The sequence below is a fragment of the Oncorhynchus kisutch genome, linkage group LG7, assembly GCF_002021735.2.
Source record: "Oncorhynchus kisutch isolate 150728-3 linkage group LG7, Okis_V2, whole genome shotgun sequence".
In the NCBI taxonomy this organism is placed as follows: Eukaryota; Metazoa; Chordata; class Actinopteri; order Salmoniformes; family Salmonidae; genus Oncorhynchus; species Oncorhynchus kisutch.
Genome location: NC_034180.2, coordinates 48,263,765 through 48,282,652, shown reverse-complemented (window position 1 = coordinate 48,282,652; position 18,888 = coordinate 48,263,765). Strand labels below are relative to the sequence as shown.

Sequence of the window (18,888 nt, the reverse complement as noted above, 5' to 3'; positions counted from 1 at the left end):
GTTGGAGTGTTGATCTAGAATCAGTTTAGCCTTTTATATCATAATGAATAATATTATATGGACAGATCCTAGTTCAACACTTCTTCTCTGTGAGGCTTTTGTGGATACAGGCCCAGAATACATACGACCTAGACCAGGATAGGACGTTTATTTAACTTTAACAGGTTTGTCTTCTTGAGAAAAAAAACATATATTTAGACCTGTAAGTTGAAATATAAATTTGGGATGGCTGTCAGGCTGTAGATACAGTATTTGATAAATGTATCTTATTTGAAAAAGGAAGACTGGTTTATATTTTTATTAGCAAAGATCAAGAAAAACACAAAAAGCAATATTCTACCAAATCACAGTAAAAGCACATAGCACTGTAACATGTACTGAGGATGGATAAGGGGCCCTTCTATGAAATACCTTTTTTTTTCAATTCCTGACAACGAATATCAATGTTTTTATTAATGTTTTGTCAACATTTTTACCTATTTTTCAAACACAAATCAATGACAGTATTTCAAGGTGAAATCAAGTTGAATTAAACATAGTTAAAACTAAATATGGATGTTGATTTAATGTTGAAGTCGGGTCTTTGCTCGGTGGGTTAAAACTAACCGAATGTTACCAATAAGAGTACGAAATCCAAACTGATCGCTAGTGTTTTATACAATGTTTGTGGCAGAATACTCTCTCGAGTGAAAATTGGGTACCCAACTTCCTGCCGCTGCCCCAACCACACAAACACAACATCCTATTTTTGTTGTTGACATATCCAGTGATTAATGGCTCCAACCCACATTTTCTTGGCCTGGAAAAGTAAATTAAAGCCACCCACATTTTAATCCTATTTTGCCCTCAAACAAACTGCAGGGGTCGATGATTGTGTTGTGGTATGAAATCTTACCAGAAATTGGATGGAGTTTTGTTCAAAGCAGGAGTTTGCAGTCACATTAATATTTGTAAATACACTTGCTGAATTATAGAGTTTAATTAATTGGTGCTTTAAAATAATACTAATTAGACATAAAATGGGATGAATATCTAAAGTACTATAACATCCACTACTGGTGGTGCGTAACAATTGTATTATGCTCATTACAGATTGACAATACTTGCTGATATTTCCAGACAGATTTTTTTGATAATATATAGATTCAATCAAAAACTAAAAAGCAGTATAAATGGAAAGATGTGGTTCACTTGAATACTGTAAAAGCAGATGTATCCTATCCACTAACAACAATATGTAGAAGACAAATACGAACAGCAATCTGAATATTAATAGAATCTAACCATCAAAAGCACTGACTGGTTCTAGTTCAAAATATCAGCATATCTACAATAGGATTTCTAATAAAATGATAAACTTGGGGCTTTATGATAATCACTGTAATTGACTTAAAGTCTGACATTTGTACACGATTTGATGCATAATTAACTACAGTATAAAAGTGGAAAGTAAAACATTGAATTAGTTCAGATCAAAAGCTTCGAAGAATCAAAATCAGCTGTTTTGGTTATTTTGCTTTAAAAAATATTATTTTGCTTTATAAGCACTTTTATGTTATAAGTTAACATCTGAAAGAGATAAAACGACAGCTTGTGGATGTCCTGAAAATTAGGCAGGCATACATTATTGTCCTTCTTCTCCAGGCATAGTGCCTGTACATCTTAGCATCATACCTCTTACTTGAGGAAAGTTCCACATACAGTGGATCACATTAGAACAGAATAACTGCATTTTTTCAGAGAGGGGAGCCTCAGTTTTCTCTTTAAAATCTATTTTAAATCCATGACCTTCTCCATTTGTTTTGTAGGTGTCCTTGCACACTCAAACACACTCCTTATGCAGACGGTCAGTCAAAATACCCACATGTCAGATTGACGTGTAATGTTTCCCAAAGCTGGTGAGCTTGATCTTCTCAGGGAGGATGATGTTGACAGAGCGGTCCCCCTCATCCTCGCTGTTATTGGCTCTCAACAGATGCTCTCTCTGCTGGCGCACCAGATGGCTGTACTTGGCGTTGGCCATCCACGTCTCGCAGCGGTTGAAGAAGATAATACCTGTGGTTCCCAGGATCACCAGGCAGGTGAGCAGGCCCAGCATCCCGAAACAGATGAGCTGACTGCGGGTGACCAGGCTGGCAGCAGAGGCCGAGTGAACCGTCTCCTTCAGGCTGATCTTGAGAAGGTCCCTCTCGGGGGGCCTTAGTAGTTTATGGAAGGCGTGGGCAGGTAGGCTGTAGTGTGATGGGGAGAGTTTGGCCAGCCTGAGTTTGGCTCTGGGCCTGTGTGGCTGCTGGGTCGGTGTACATTCATGCCCAGTGAAAGTGCACCCTGGGAGGCACAGACAATGGTACATCCCAGCCCTGTTCTTTTGGCTCCCCACCACGCAGGTGCCCCCGTTCCCACAGGGGGAACTAGCACAGGGGGAGAGGGGGTCCACATGGGTGTTGTTACAGGTGGGGCCGTTGAAGCCCGCGGGGCAGGCGCAGGTGAACGCAGGACCGTAGTCGGTGCAGTTGCCCCCGTTGAGGCAGGGGTTGGGATCACAGCTGTCCGTGTCAATCTCACAGAAGTCTCCAGCGAATCCGAGGGGACAAGTGCAGGAAGAGTAGGCTGCCAAGCCACCGGCATCGGAGCAGGTGCCACCATTTTGGCAGGGAGAGCTGAAGGGCAAACCAGTTCACTTTGATTTCTCTCTAAAGTCCACAGTATAAAACTGTACCAGGGATTATGGCAACATACAAGAGCTCAAGAGGGTTAAAACTTTTTTTTTTTTTAAATCAGTCACATCTCAGAGGTTGTGTAAGACCATTCAAATGATATGTTTTGTTGTTAGCCAGTACTGTGTTCACAGCCACATGCTCACAGCCGTTCAAACAGGATGCCTTTTTAATCCTTATGCTGCACTAGACATTCGCTCTAGACATTCACTCTAGACATTCACTCTAGACATTCACTCTAGACATTCACTCTAGACATTCACTCTAGACATTCACTCTAGACATTCACTCTAGACATCCAATGTGGGCTCAGTGTTTAGGAATCATTCTCAGAGTCCCACAAAAAGAACGGTAATATACATCTCCATGTAAAAGTAATTTCAGTTAGAGGATTTAAATAGAACTGAAATGATTGCTTGTCAACTAAAGAGAAAGGACACACAGACAGAGCTGTATTGAATTTTGTGTCGGGGTCCTCTCAGTCAATAACAGGCCAGTGTAACAAAGAGCAATCATAATGAGATTCAGTGAGACTATGGCGGTCAAGGAAGGCTGTATTACCTATCAGTCTCCAGAGACAAGCCTGTGTCCATTTGAAAGGCAGAAGGGTTGATCCCCCAATGGATTCAATGGCACCTAATCTGGTATTGAAAAAGCTTTAGAGACTAAGGTTTTAATTAAGATAATGCAAATCATGTCAGAATTTCATACCCATTTGTTAGACATGATCCCTTTTTCAGGTGGCAGCTCTCTCCTGTGTAACCAGGCAGACAAATGCAGAGGTATCCTCCCTGGCCAGTCTGGATGCATGTGGAGTTATCAGTGCATGGTTTAGATGAGCACTGGTTGGTGTCTGGAAAAAGTTGATAGAATGTTGTTGGGAGAGGTCATCACACACACACGCACACACACACACACACACACACACGCAAACACACACACACACACACGCACACACGCACACACACACACACACACACACGCAAACACACACACACACACGCACACACACACAGAGTTTGTTATGATTTTATCGCCACAATGTAAATTGAAAACAAACAAACCAGTGACAAGTAGACTATATTTGACACCTCCCCACCCATGGTGTCTTTAAGACAGTGGAGCACATAGAGCCATCAGAGACAGGAAATACTATTTTCTTTCAACCCTCAAACATATGCTTTCTCTTTCAGCTCGAGGTAAAGTCATAAAAATGTACATAAATATACAGTATATTGAAGATTAAACGAAGTATGTGCTATTGGTGAATCATTCAGCTGTACCTTATGGGATCCTACCTTATTCACATGGTCAGGCCTGACATGTGAGAGAAAGGTGGATTGGACTCACCTTGGTCACACTGGCTCCCCATCCAGCCCTCTTCACAGATATGATACCCACCTTCACAGATACCCACCTTGGTCACACTGGCTCCCCACCCAGCCCTCTTCACAGATATGATACCCACCTTTACAGATACCCACCTTGGTCACACTGGCTCCCCATACAGCCCTCTTCAGAGATATGATAACCACCTTCACAGATACCCACCTTGGTCACACTGGCTCACCATCTGGCCCTCTTCACAGATACGATACCCACCTTCACAGATACCCACCTTGGTCACACTGGCTCCCCATCCAGCCCTCTTCACAGATATGATACCCACCTTTACAGATACCCACCTTGGTCACACTGGCTCCCCATCCAGCCCTCTTCACAGATATGATAACCACCTTCACAGATACCCACCTTGGTCACACTGGCTCCCCATCCAGCCCTCTTCACAGATGCACTGCCATGCTTTCTCACAGCTGCCATGAAGACAGCCCGGTAAGGGCATGCACTGCTTGCATGTTACACCCTGCCAGCCTGGTTTGCATCTGAAAACATGATTCAGATGAAGGGGACCGTTGTTATGCTTCACACATGTTTTTACTCACCCAGATGAACTATTATGGGATGTTTCCACAGGGTGTATTATTGTATTATCGATTAATAATAATCGATTTTTTATATATATATTTGTAAACAATACATCTAAACTTGGAATTAGCAGGATGAAAAACATAATTTCTTGTTTAGTCTGTGACGACTTGGCCATATGGAAATGGGGTGAAATAAGATGAAAATGGACTGCTTATGTTGATGAAACATGGTTTCTACAAATATTTAACATACTTCCGATGATCTATTATATAATTTAATTACCTGCATTCCTCAGGCTTTTCACAGTAGCCGTTTTCAGGATTGCACCCTGCGCTGCATTCAGTAGCTTGGATATGTGAAAGAGAAAACACGAGATTAGCTTATGAAATGCCTTTTCAAAGACCTCAAAGATAAAACAGAACATTCATTTAAAAGGAAAATATTCGCAGCTAGTAAGTGATTTATTATTAAGTTATTACATCTCAATGACAGCCGTTATGTAATGAGGGTACTATTGCTAGAATGGAAACTATAATGGATTATGTGGTAAATTACCTTTAGTGATGGCAACACTCAAGATCAGAAATAACCCAAATGTTGTCAGGCACATCCTGATTTTCAGCATGCCTCTTCTCCTGTAAAATAAGCATCTGTCAAATCGCAGCTCAGTTTCTAATTTCTCTGTCAAAAATCACTACAGGGTTTCGTAGGATAACCCAATGCGCTCAGCACGACCAGTCCCTCGCCTCCAAAGAACAGGTTGACATTGTTGAAAAGTTGATTATACGTGCATGCAGCATCGGACCTGAATTAAAATTCGTCAAGCCCTTGTTCTGAAAGAATAGCATAGGATACCCAATTACGCACGAGCACAAACGAAAATGCGACAAGAAGAACTATACCATAAAACGTTACGATATTAACCTAAATCTTCACTGATAAATCAATAACTTTGCTTAAAATTATACATTTTACCTATATCGCTTAGTTGTTCAGCTAGCTAGTCAGTCATATTGGATGCGTCCAAGCATGGCACTATATTTACTGGAATAAAGACGGCGGTGTAGCTATTCAGACGTGAGGTTTTTGTGTGATAGAGTAGACAGCACTGTGGTTCACGCTTGGCTCCTCCCGTCTGATTTAGGAAAGGAGCTGTCCAGTCCTCTGACCTACTGAACACATGAGGGGAAAGGCACACGTAGCCTAACGTTATCTGTTCAATAACTTGCAGCGCAATCTATACAAACTTCTCAAAACTTCATTAATTCTCATTTGTTTTGTAAGACGTCATTGTTTATGATACAGTAACCATTTAAACACTTATTGTCAATAACAATTGTCTGGTCAATTCTACAAAAATGCAACTGAATTATATTCTACCCGCACTATTTCCAATTCTTTCCTCAGGCAAAAGGTGTAATTTTCTTGTGCCACAAATAGAAGGGTTTAAACTCAAAGCTCTAAGTTACGGGTTTTTCGTGTTCCCAGACTTTATTGGAGCTGCAGTAGACTAGGGGAGGATCTATTACAATATAAATATAATTTATAAAAATCGCGTCTCCATTTAAGTCAGTGATGGTATAATGAGAAGTAAGTCAGGAAGAAAAAGCAGGAAGTGTACCCTTAAATCTGTGCTGTGATTGGTTGAGTCAATTACAAAACAATGCATTCAATTCCATTGCATGACCCACATCAGTTATCATGACCCACATTCAACATGATCATGGCAATCCAGCATCAGTTGATAGAACATTCCAAAATAACATGGAGATGATTGCATCACAATACCAGGCAGCCAAATCGCGATTGTATAATGAGTTTACAAGTCAAATTGCCAGGTTTAGAACTTCCAAGCCCGTTCCATTCATTATATGTATATGGCTATAGGTCGTTTTCATTAAAACGTCACAATACCTTCAATTTGGCTGATGGAAGGGGCAAGGAGACCGAGCCCCAGTACCGATAAAACAATTGACAACTAAACACAGCAAAAAAAGAAACGTCATCTCACTGTCAACTGAATTTATTTACAGCAAACTTAACATGTAAATATTTGTATGAACATAACAAGATTCAACAACTGAGACATAAACTGAACAAGTTCCACAGACATGTGACTAACAGAAATTGACTAATGTGTGCCTGAACAAATGGGGGGTCAAAATCAAAAGTAACAGTCAGTATCTGGTGTGGCCACCAGCGGAATTAAGTACTGCAGTGCATCTCCTCCTCATGGACTGAACCAGATTTGCCAGTTCTTGCTGTGAGATGTTACCCCACTCTTCCACCAAGGCACCTGCAAGATCCTGGACATTTCTGGGGGGAATAATGTGTGCCTGAACAAAGAGGGGGTCAAAATCAAAAGTAACAGTCAGTATCTGGTGTGGCCACCCTCACCCTCCGATCCAACAGGTCCCAGACGTGCTCAATGAGATTGAGATCCAGGCTCTTCGCTGGCCATGGCAGAACACAAGACATTCCTGTCTTGCAGGAAATCACGCACAGAATGAGCAGTGTGGCTGTTGGCATTGTCATGCTGGAGAGTCATGTCAGGATGAGCCTGCAGGGAGGGTACCACATGAGGGAGGACGATGTCTTCCCTGTAACGCACAGTATTGAGATTGCCTGCAATGACAACAAGCTCAGTCCGATGATGCTGTGACAAACCGCCCCAGACCATGAAGTACCCTCCACCTTCAAATCAATCCCCCTCCAGAGTACAGGCCTCGGTGTAATGCTCATTCCTTCGACGACAAAGCAAATCCGACCATCACCCCTGGTAAGACAAAACTGTGACTCGTCAGTGAAGACGTTTTTGCCGGTGATGTCTGGTGATGGCCTGCCTTACTACAACAGGCCTACAAGCCCGCAGTCTAGCCTCTCTTAGCCTATTGCGGACAGTCTGAGCACTGATGGAGGGATTGTGCGTTCCTGGTGTAACTCGGGCAGTTGTTGTTGCCATCCTGTACCTGTCCCGCAGGTGTGATTTTCGGATGTACCGATCCTGTGCAGGTGTTGTTGTCTGCCACTGCAAGGACACTCCGCTGCCGTCCTGTCTCCCTGTAGCCTCAGCAGCTTATTGGGTTGATTTTGGAGCCTCAGCAACTTCCAGAGTTGATCTTGAAGCCTCAAAGGCTTCTTCAGTTGATCTTGGAGCCTCAGCAGCTTCTAGAGTTGATCTTGGCATCTCATACAACTTCTAGAGTGTATCTTGGAGCATCAGCTGATTCTGTAGATGATATTAGAATATCACCAGTTTATAGAGTTGATCTTGTAGCATCAGCAGCTTCTAGAGTTGATATTGGAACATCAGCAACTTCCAGAGTTGATCTTGGAGCCTCAAAGGCTTCTTCAGTTGATCTTGGAGCTTCAGCAGTTTCTAGACTTGATCTTGGAGCTTCAGCAGCTTCTGGTGTATATTTTGGAACATATGCAGCATCTAGAGTTGATATTAAATCCTAAGCAGCTTCTAGAGTTGATCTTGGCGCACCAGAGCTTCCAGAGTTGATTTTGGAATCTCAGCAGTTTCTAGAGTTGATGTTGGTGCCCCAGCAGCATCTAGAAACCCACCTGGGTTTGTGGGTAGTTGTTTTCTGTTTTGTGTTTCTGCACCAGACAGAACTGTTTCGTTTTGTTCCACTTTGTTATTTTGTTACAGTGTTCAGTTTGAATAAATAATCATGAACACGTACCACGCTGCGCTTTGGTCCTCTTCTTCAGACGAGTGTTACTAGCATATAGAGTTGATGTAGGAGCCACAGCAGCATCTAGAGTTAATCTTGGAGCCTCAAAAGCTTCTAGAGTTGATGATGGGGCCTCAATAGCTTCTAGAGTTGATCTTGGCACCTCAGCAGCTTTTTGAATTGATATAGGAGCCTCAGCAGATTCTAGAGTTGATGTTGGAGCCTGATCAGCTGAACAGGATCCTGGAGCATCAGCAGTATCTAGAGTTGATCTTGGAGCCTCAGCAGCTTCTACAGTTGATCCTTGAGCCTAAGCAGCTTCTTGAGTTGATCTCGGAGCCTCATCAGTTTCTAGGGTTGATCATGGAGCCTCAGAAGCTTCTCTAGTTGACATTGGATCCTCTGCAGCATCTAGAGTTGATCTTGGCCTCTCAGCAGCTTCTAGAGTTGATCTTGGAATCTCACCAGCTTACAGAGTTGATGTTGGAGCCTCTGCAGCTTCTGGTGTCGATATTGTAGCCTCAGCAGCTTCTAGAGTTGATGTTGGAACCTAAAAAGTTTATAGAGATAATTTTGGAGCCTCAGCAGATTCTAGAGTTGATGTGGGAACTTCAAAAGCTTCTCGAGCTGATCTTGGAGCCTCAGCAGATTCTAGAGTTGATGTTGGAGCCTCAGCTACTTCCAGAGTTGATCTTGGAGCTTCAAATGCTGCTTCAGTTGATCTTGGAGCTTCAGCAGCTTCTAGAGTTGATGTTTGATTCTCAGCAGCTTCTAGACAGTTAATATTGTAGCCTCTGCAGCATCTTGAGATCATCTGCAGAGTTGATCTTGGTGAATGATCAGCTCTTTAGGATTTTGGAGCCTCAGCAGCTTCTAGAGTTGTTTATGGAACTTCAAAAGCTTCTCAAGCTGATCTTGGAGCCTAAAAAGCTTCTAGAGATAATCTTGGAGCCTCAACAGCTTCAAGATTTGATCTTGGAGAATGATCAGCTCTTGAGGATCTTGGAGCCTCAGCAGCTTCTAGAGTTGATCTTGGAGCCTAAAAAGCTTATAGAGATAATTTTGGAGCCTCAGCAGATTCTAGAGTTGATGTTGGAGCCTCAGCTGCTTCCAGAGTTGATCTTGGAGCTTCAAATGCTGCTTCAGTTGATCTTGGAGCTTCAGCAGCTTCTAGACAGTTAATATTGTAGCCTCTGCAGCATCTTGAGTTTATTTTGGAGCCTCTGCTGCTTCTATAGTTGATATTGTAGCAGCTTTTAGAATTGATATTGGCGATTCAGCTCGGCACCTTCCGGGGTGGACCTCGGCGTCTCGGCACCTTCCAGGGTTGAGCTCGGCGCCTTCCGGGGTTGAGCTCGGCGCCTTCCGGGGATGAGCTCGGCGCCTTCCGGGGTTGAGCTCGGTGCCTTCCGGAGTTGAGCTTGGCGCCTCATCGCCTTTCCTGGGTTGAGCTCGGCGCCTCGGTGCCTTTCTGGGTTGAGCTCGGCGCCTTCCGGGGTTGAGCTCAGCACCTCGGCACATTCCGGGGTTGAGCTCTGCGCCTAGGCGTCGTCCGGGGTTGGGATGTCCTCGGATGATCCCTTTAGATGACCTCAGAGCCTTGGAGGCTTCTATAGATGACCTTGTTGCCTCGGAGGCTTCTATAGATGACCTCAGAGTGTCAGGGGATTCAAGAGTTGATTTCGGATCAGCAGCGGCTTCAAGGGTTGATCTCGGAGCGTCGGCGGCATCTAGTCTTGATAATGGAGCATCGGCGGAATCTAGTGTTGATTTTGGAGCCTCGGCTGCACCTAGTGTTGATTTTGGAGCCTCAGAATCTTCTATAGATGATATTGGATTCTCTGCAGCTTCAAGAGTTGGATGTTGTAGCCTCTACAGCTTCTAGAGTTGGTCTTGGAGCCTCAGCAACTTCTAGAGTTGATCTTGGGGCCTCAGTCGTGTAAGCCTTTGTTGAATGGTTCAGTTGAAACAAGGAATTTCTTCGCCTGTTTTCACTGGTTTGCTGGCCCGTCGCTGAGGATGTGCAGCCAGTTAACTTATGGGTACCTTTCCTTCACCATCTCCCGAACTTGTTCAAGGTGTGCCCAGCTTGCTGGCGGGTCTTGCCTTCTTTTTGGGGAGATGGCGCAGAAGACAACGGCTGAAGGCTGTGCTCCTGCATATAATACTCCAGTGTGGAGGGTCACCTGCTGAAATGAACCGACTGGACTTCTATGAAGTGTTTGCAGAAGTCCACATGAATCAAACACGGATTGTGCTTGAGATTCTCCCTCAGCTCTCTGTATGCTGCATATTTCCATCTGATGTTGAAAAGGTGGTACCTGAACCCGAAGGTCCTGGAACTGACTGAAAAGTGTGTCCTTAGGTGTCGTCACCTCCTTCTTCACTATAATGTTGGCCCTCTGTTCTTCATCTTTGGAGTTCTCAACTGAACATTGCGTCAGGGTAATTTCTTTGTTTGATGGGGTTCTAGATGTGAGCGTTAATGTGGAATTCCTTACATTCATCGTACTCATCATATGCAGGGGTTTTAGACTTGATGTTGCACACAGTGGCATCTGCTAAGATTTTTTTGGGCGATAAGCCCACAGCTGTACAGGCTGTTAGCCATGAATTGGAGATTCTCATGGGTTTTATACTGGCACATCTCACGGTCAGATTCCATGGGTGTCACAACCCAAAATGGCCTAAAGGTGCAGAAGAAAGAGTACGAGATCGAGTCTTGACTTTCTGACAGGAACTTCCTGTGTAGATTCTTCATTGTGTCAGTCAGCAACCTTTGCATCTTCTTATTGTTTCGTGTGACAGTTTGTTTCATCCTACAGTCATGCGACTCACACCAAAAAGGATTTCACTTTTTTCTTGGATTCAGCAGTTGCCCGGTTTCTCTTCGTCCACACAAAAGGTACAAAGATCTCCATCTGATCCAGCCCTCTTCTTTGAAAAAACTAAAATATTCTGGGCGAGCCTTTGCAGTCAGCACTTCTTCACTATTTTCTCAGCAGTTACTCTTGCAATCATCTGCCTCTCCTTCACTTTTCTGGTGTTGTGATATTTAGTTCTAATGCCTTCGACCAATGAGGAGTGCAACAGAAGGGTTTTTCTAATGGTTGGATGGACAGGATGATGCCTCAGCACACCAATCAGAGGAGATTTGGAGTTCCACTTAGTGCGTTTGAAATGTCTTGTATTTTTCTCTTTTTCCAAGGTGGCTTGAAGTTTCTTGGTCTCTTTCGTGATCCTTTTCTTTTCATCATTGGTCTTCATTTGACCGTGACGTCTTTGTCGAAAACACAATCAGCACTATTAATATTGCAATCAGTAAACTAATCAATGAATCAATCAACAAATCAGTTTATCAATGAATGAATGAATCAACAAACAAACATTGTAATAACATGGATATGTTTAGTAATATAGAATAATGCACACATATTGTGAACTGTTGTGAACACAACTCAAATAGATCCTGACTAATAAAGCATCAAAGTACCCAGCTTCAAGCTTGATCTAACCTTGAGGGCCCTGGTATTGGGGCATGTTCAGGAAGTGGGGGTTGGGGTAAAATATTCCCCGGTTGTTGCTCTGGCTTTTTGTTCTCTCTTCATCTTTCTCAATTTTTCCCTTAGAACACGCTTCTCTCTCTCACTGACATCTGCAATAATCTTCTTTTTCCATGTCTCTCTGACATTCTCTTTCTCAAGGTCATTTTGTTTTCTCTCTGGGTCTGCATTAAGGTGTGCTCTGTAACGCTGCTGCATTGAAGGAAGCTCTGAGTGATGGTGTCATTTCCTAACAAATGCATGTAACCATTATAATATATTTGATATATTTGATATATATATATATATATAGTTGAAGTCGGAAGTTAACATACACCCAAATACTTTTAATCTCAGTTTTTCACAATTCCTGACATGTAATCCTAGTAAAAATTCTCTGTCTTAGGTCAGTGGATAACCACTTTATTTTAAGAATGTGAAATGTCAGAACAATAGTAGAGAGAATGATTTATTTCAGATTTGATTTCTTTCATCACATTCCCAGTGAGTCAGAAGTTTACATAAACGCAATTATTATTTGGTAGCATTGCCTTTAAATTGCTTAATTTGGGTCAAACATTTTGGGTAGCCTTCCACAAGCTTCCCACAATAAATTGGGTGAATTTTATCCCAATTCTCCTGACAGAGCTGGTGTACCTGAGTCAGGTTCGTAGGGATCCTTGCTCGCACACGCTTTTTCAGTTCTGCCCAGACATTTTCTATAGGATTGAGGTCAGGGCTTTGTGAAGGCCATTCCAATACCTTGAATTTGTTGTCCTTAAGCCATTTGGCCACAACTTTGGAAGTATGCTTGGGGTCATTGTTCATTTCAAAGACCCATTTGTGACCAAACTTTAACTTCCTGACTGATGTATTGATGTTGCTTCAATATATCCACATCATTTTCCTGCCTCATGATGTCGTCGATTTTGTGAAGTTCACCAATCCCTCCTGCAGCAAAGCACCCCCACATCATGAAGCTGCCACCCTCGTGCTTCACGGTTGGGATGGTGTTCTTCGGCTTGCAAGCTTCCCCTTTTTCCTCCAAATGGTCATTATGGCTAAACAGTTCTATTTTTGTTTCATCAGACCAGAGGACATTTCTCCAAAAAGTACCATCTTTGTCCCCATGTGCAGTTGCAGACCGTAGTCAGGATTTTTATGGCTCTTTTGGAGCAGTGGCTTCTTCCTTGCTGAGCGGCCTTTCCGGTTATGTCGATATTGTCACGCCCTGGTCTAAGTATTTTGTGTTTTTCTTCATGTATTGGGTCAGGCCAGGGTGTGGCATGAAGTTTTTGTATTGTGGTGTGTTTTGTCTTGGGGTTTTGGTGTGTATGTTTTTGGGATTGTAGCTAGTGGGGTTATCTAGCAAGGTCTATGGCTGTCTGGAGTGGTTCTCAATTAGAGGCAGGTGCTTATCGTTGTCTCTGATTGGGAACCATATTTAGGCAGCCATATTCTTTGAGTTTTTTCGTGGGTGATTGTCCTATTTGTCCTGAGTGTCTTGATGTCATTGTTTGATATTAGTTGACACAAGTATAGGCTGTTTTCGGTTTTCGTTTCGTTTATTGTTTTGGTAGTGTTCGTGTTTAGTCGTGTTTATGTTTGTTTAAATAAACATGGATCGCAATCGACACGCTGCAGTTTGGTCCGACTCTCCTTCACCACACCTAGAAAACCGTAACAGATATGGGACTCATTTTACTGTTGCTGTTGTTCTGGATTGATTTGCACTTTTCGCACCAAAGTACGTTCATCTCTAGGAGACAGAACGTGTCTCCTCCCTGAGTGATATGACGGCTGCATGGTCCCATGGTGTTTATACTTGCATACTATCGTTTGTACAGATGAACGTGGTACCTGTATTGTTTGTACAGATGAATGTGGTACCTGATTTCTTTTGATTTTCCCATGATGTCAAGCAAAGAGGCACTGAGTTTGAAGGTAGGCCTTGAAATACATCCACAGGTACACCTACAATTGACTCAAATGATGTAAATTAGCCTATCAGAAGCTTCTAAAGCCATGACATCATTTTCTGGAGTTTTACAAGCTGTTTAATGGCACCGTCAACTTAGTGCATGAAACCTCTGACCCAATGGAATTGTGATACAGTGAATTAGAAGAGAAATAATTTGTCTGTAAACAATTGTTGGAAAAATGACTTGTGTCATGCACAAATTAGATGTCCTAACCGACTTTCCAAAACTACAGTTTGTTAACAAGACATTTGTGGAGTGGTTGAAATATGAGTTAATGACTCCAACCTAAGTGAAGAAACTTCCGACTTCAACTGTGTGTGTGTGTGTGTGTGTGTGTGTGTGTGTGTGTGTGTGTGTGTATACACACACACACATACACATACACACACACAGTACCAGTCAAAAGTTTGGACACAGCTACTTAAAAAAAAAATATATTTAAATGTTTCTATTTTCTACCATCATAATAGAAGACATAAAAAATACAAAACAACACATATGGAATTTTGCAGTAACCAAAAAAGTGTTAAACATTTCAACATATATTTTAGATTCTTCAAAGTAGCCACTCTTTGCCTTGACAGCTTTGCACACTCTTCATTCTTTCAACCAGCTTCCAACTCATCCCAAACCATCTCAATTAGTTTGAGGTTGTGTGATTGTGGAGGAGAGGTCATTTGATGCCGCACTCATCACTCTCCTTCATATTCCCACTAAGCACAAACCAGATGGAATGGCGTATCGCTGCAGAATGCTTTGGTAGCCATTCTGGTTAAGTGTGCCTTGAATTCTAAATAAATCACTGACAGTGTCACCAGCAAAACACCCTCACACCATCACACCTCCCCTCCATGCTTCACGGTGGGAACCACACATGCATAGATCATCTGTTCATCCACTCTGTGTCTCACATAGACACAACGGTTAGAACCGAAAATCCCAAAATTTGGACTCCTCAGACCAAAGGACAGATTTCCACCGGTCTAATGTCCATTGCTCGTGTTTCCTGGTCCAAGCAAGTCTCTTCTTATTGGTGTCCTTAAGTAGTGGTTTCTTTGCAGCAATTCGACCATGAAGGCCTGATTCACACGTTCTCCTCTGAATAGTTGATGTTGAGGTGTGTCTGTTACTTGAACTCTGACATGAACTTGGTGGGTGGGGTGTGTAATAGAAGTCTTTGTTAGAAGGTGGCGTGTAGCTGTTGGTCTGCGTTTTTCTTCCACAATGGACTGGGGCAGACCAATTGTAGTGTCCGAGATGTTCAGAGAGTAATATCCAGACTCAAAGAATGTTCAGTGTTGGCTCAGCGATATTCACTCTGCGGTCCCAGGGTCACTCCATGGCCTGGCTGAAGGGTCACTCCATGGCCTGTATCAACAACATCGGTAGATGCAGAGGGGTGGCTCTGCCCGGCATCCCAGCGGAGACCTTGGTGCCAGCAGCGGGGTAGGCGTCTTGCCCGGAGTCCAGGGCAGTGACCTCAGAGAGGGCCGCAGGATGTGGACCTTGCGGCCGATAGGCTGGTCATCTTCGCTTGAGGGCTCACTGTCGCTGGGGACACCGTTGCCGGGGGCAACACTTCTCCCCCTCTCCTCCGGTTTTGCTGCTGGGACTGGGTAGCTGCTAGAAGAGCAGCTGGTCCAGCTGGTCCAACTGGTCCAAACTCCTCTCAACTAGGTCCCATATCCTCTCAATCTTCTCTTCCAGGTATGCTGGAAGGCAAGCAGGGACATGCTCAACTTCAGATACCATTTCATTGGGATTTTTTTAAAACTAAAAATCCAGAATATTACAAAATTATAATAATCTTCACAAAAAGGCAAAATAGGCCAGTCTTGTTCTCACCGTGCTAGCTGCCATTGGGTTGCCATAGCAACACGTTCAGGAATTGTGCAGTGCAAGGGGAGGGGGGAGACCCTGTAAATAGCTATCTACTGTAGCAACTGAATCTAGCTAACAAGCTAGCTGGCAATGTCACAATCAGTGAGAATGCCCCAAAACACACACAAATGTCTGAAAGTCCACAGAAAAGATTGGATGGCTCACATTCTTTTTTCACTGGTGTTGAGGTTCGAGATCTTCAATGAGTGTGAGCTATCATTAGCTAATGCTCAATCACCTCAGCAGCTAACCTTAACCTGGCTAGCACTGTGAATCTAGCTAACTAATACATCACTGTACAGCAGATATGGAGGATGTGGGTGGAAAGACCACAACAAACCTTCTTTCCGTGATGTTTATTGTACACAAGAACAATCTGGGATCTATGCCGGGTTCATACGTAAAGTCAACTCCCCTAAAATGACATGAATGTGGTGCTGACTGGTGATTGGCCAAGACTATTGGTATGTAAAATGACAATCTTCTTGCAATATTGAAAAAAATGTTTTTATGATTTCTGCATTGACAGTTTGAAGTGGATCACAGACCAACACTACCACCATGTTGGGTCTGGACTTCAGGAACCGCCTCTGCTGACAACCCAATCTGTACCCATCACATCCATCGTCCACAACAAACGCTTTAATTTTCTGTTAAATAAATCAAATACATTTTGAGCAAAGATTTGCCTACGTTTGCATCTTTACAGAAAACGGGTGTTGTGATTAGAGCCCTGGATTTACTATGCTGCATTTTTAAAACAGATATAGCAGAGATGTGCTTTGGATTAAATATGACAATGTTTGCCTTGTTGCCTGAATATGCTGCTGTATGCTCAGATATGTCACCTTCACGTGACGAATAACGATGATATTCGCCGCCTGAACAGATAAAATAATTTGGGTTCTGGTCATGAGCCAGATTTAGTCTATTTTCAGTTAGACATATACTGTATATACAAATATATTTGGACACCCCTTCAAATAAGTGGAGCTCACAGAACGGGACTACAGAGTGCTGAAGCGCATAGCGTGTAAAAATCGTGTGTCCTTGGTTGCAACACTCACTACCAAGTTCCAAACTGCCTCTGGAAGCAACGAATGCACAAAAGCTGTTTGTCGGGAGCTTCATGAAATGGGTTTCCATGGCTGAGCAGTCGCACACAAGCCTGAGATTACCATGCGCAATGACAAGTGTCGGCTGGTGTGGTGTAAAGCTCGTCCGCCATTGGACTCTGGAGCAGTGGAAACACATTCTCTGGAGTGATATTAACAAGATGGCGCCGGAGGGGAGGGCTGCCGTCTTATCGGCTCTTAACCAAGCATGCTATTTTGTTCGTTTTTTCGCTTGTTTGTAACTTGGTTTGTAGATAATGTTGCTGCTACTGTCTCTTATGATGGAATAGAGCTTCTGGGCATCAGAACTGGGATTACCCACCTCAAATTTGACGAGGAGTTCTACTTCAATGAGTCGGACACAAGGGATGTACTACAGACATCCGACCAGGACCAGATCCCTGTGATTCATTGGAAAAGGAAACGTAGGTTTCACAGTATCTACCTAGAGAGTTTTTATCTGTATTTTTCATAACTAGCAAGATACCACCACAGACCAAGACTGGCACTAAAACTGCACTCAATGAGCTGTATTCCACCATATGCAAACAGGAAAACACGCATCCAGAGGCGATGCTCCTAGTGTCTGGTGACTTAAATGCAGGGAAACTTTTCTATCAGCATGTTAAATGTGCAAACAGATGGAGAAGAAATCTAGACCACCTTTACTCTACATAGAGAGATGCGTAGAAAGCTCTCCCTCACCCTCCATTTGGCAAATCTGACCATAACTCTATCCTCCTGATTCCTGCTTACAAGCAAAAATTAAAGCAGGAAGCACTCGTGACTCGGTCTATAAAAAGTGGCTTTATCAATAAGTGGATCGAGGACATCGTCCCCACAGTGACTGTACGTTCATACCTCAACCAGAAGCCATGGATTACAGGCAACATCCGCACTGAGCAAAAGGGTAGAGCTGCCGCTTTCAAGGAACGGGACTCTAACCTGGAAGGTTATAAGAAATCCTGCCCTCCGACGAACCATCAAACAGGCAAAGCGTCAATACAGGACTAAGATCGAATCGTACTACACCGGCTCGGACGCTCGTTGGATGTGGCAGAGCTTGCAAACTATTACAGACTACAAAGGAAAGCACAGCTGAGAGCTGCCCAGTGACACGAGCCTACCAGACGAGCTAAATAACTTCTATGCTCGCTTTGAGGCAAGTAAAACTGAAACATGAATGAGATCATCAGCTGTTCCGGATGACTGTGTGATCAGGCTCTCCGCAGCCGATGTAAGACCTTTAAACAGGTCAATTTTGGAATGAGACAAGCAGGTGTCCACATACTTTTGGTCATGTCGTGTATGAGGATAAATATTTCATATCGTGTAAGGATATCTATTGAAATGATGTATTTTGGGAAAAATACAGATCCATAAATGATCAGGAAATGATTCATTTCTGAAAGTCTGTGGATTACTTCATGTCTAAGTATAAAGCCTTCGATATGTCAGCATGTTGACACATACCCTTTCCGGAGTTAAAATATTCTATAAATATGTTAGCCCTAGATATCTCTCTGGACTCATACGGTAGTAAAGAGATTTCTGAGGTCCTGATTGGATGCATGTAGAAAACTGTCCCATTACTGAGAATATCCTAGCTCCCTACAAAATTAAGGACAACTGTATCTGGAGCATGTCTACTCCTTATATCTAATTAAATGTCAGATATCCCCTAATATTGACCCTTTTCACCCAATGTTACTAGGTGCCTGTGATACAGACACACACATAGTGCCTTCAGAAAGTATTCAGACAACATTACTTTTTCCACATTTTGTTATGTTACAGACTTATTCTAAAGTTGATTAAAAAGTCCCCCCCCCCTCATCAATCTACACACAATACCCCATAACGACATATCAAAAACAAAAAGATCACATTTACATAAGTATTCAGACCCTTTATTCAGTACTTTGTTGAAGTACCTTTGGCAGCGATTACAGCATGGAGTCTTCTTGGGTATGACGCTACAAGCTTGGCACACCTGTATTTAGGGAGTTTCACAGCTATTTTCATGTCTCTCCAGAGAT

General features: G+C 43.0%; 1 protein-coding gene across 1 annotated transcript; it reads right to left on the bottom strand.

Annotated features, from left to right (window-relative positions):
- Positions 1-282: 282 nt before the first annotated feature.
- dlk1 (delta like non-canonical Notch ligand 1) lies at positions 283-5,797 on the bottom strand. The gene is made up of 6 exons (XM_031829210.1): positions 5,622-5,797; positions 5,202-5,281; positions 4,929-4,992; positions 4,470-4,600; positions 3,429-3,570; positions 283-2,660 (listed from the first exon to the last, which is right to left on the bottom strand). The coding sequence occupies exons 2-6, from the start codon at positions 5,269-5,271 to the stop codon at positions 1,868-1,870; spliced, it is 1,200 nt and encodes a 399-aa protein (XP_031685070.1). The 5' UTR covers positions 5,272-5,281; positions 5,622-5,797; the 3' UTR covers positions 283-1,867.
- Positions 5,798-18,888: the final 13,091 nt, after the last annotated feature.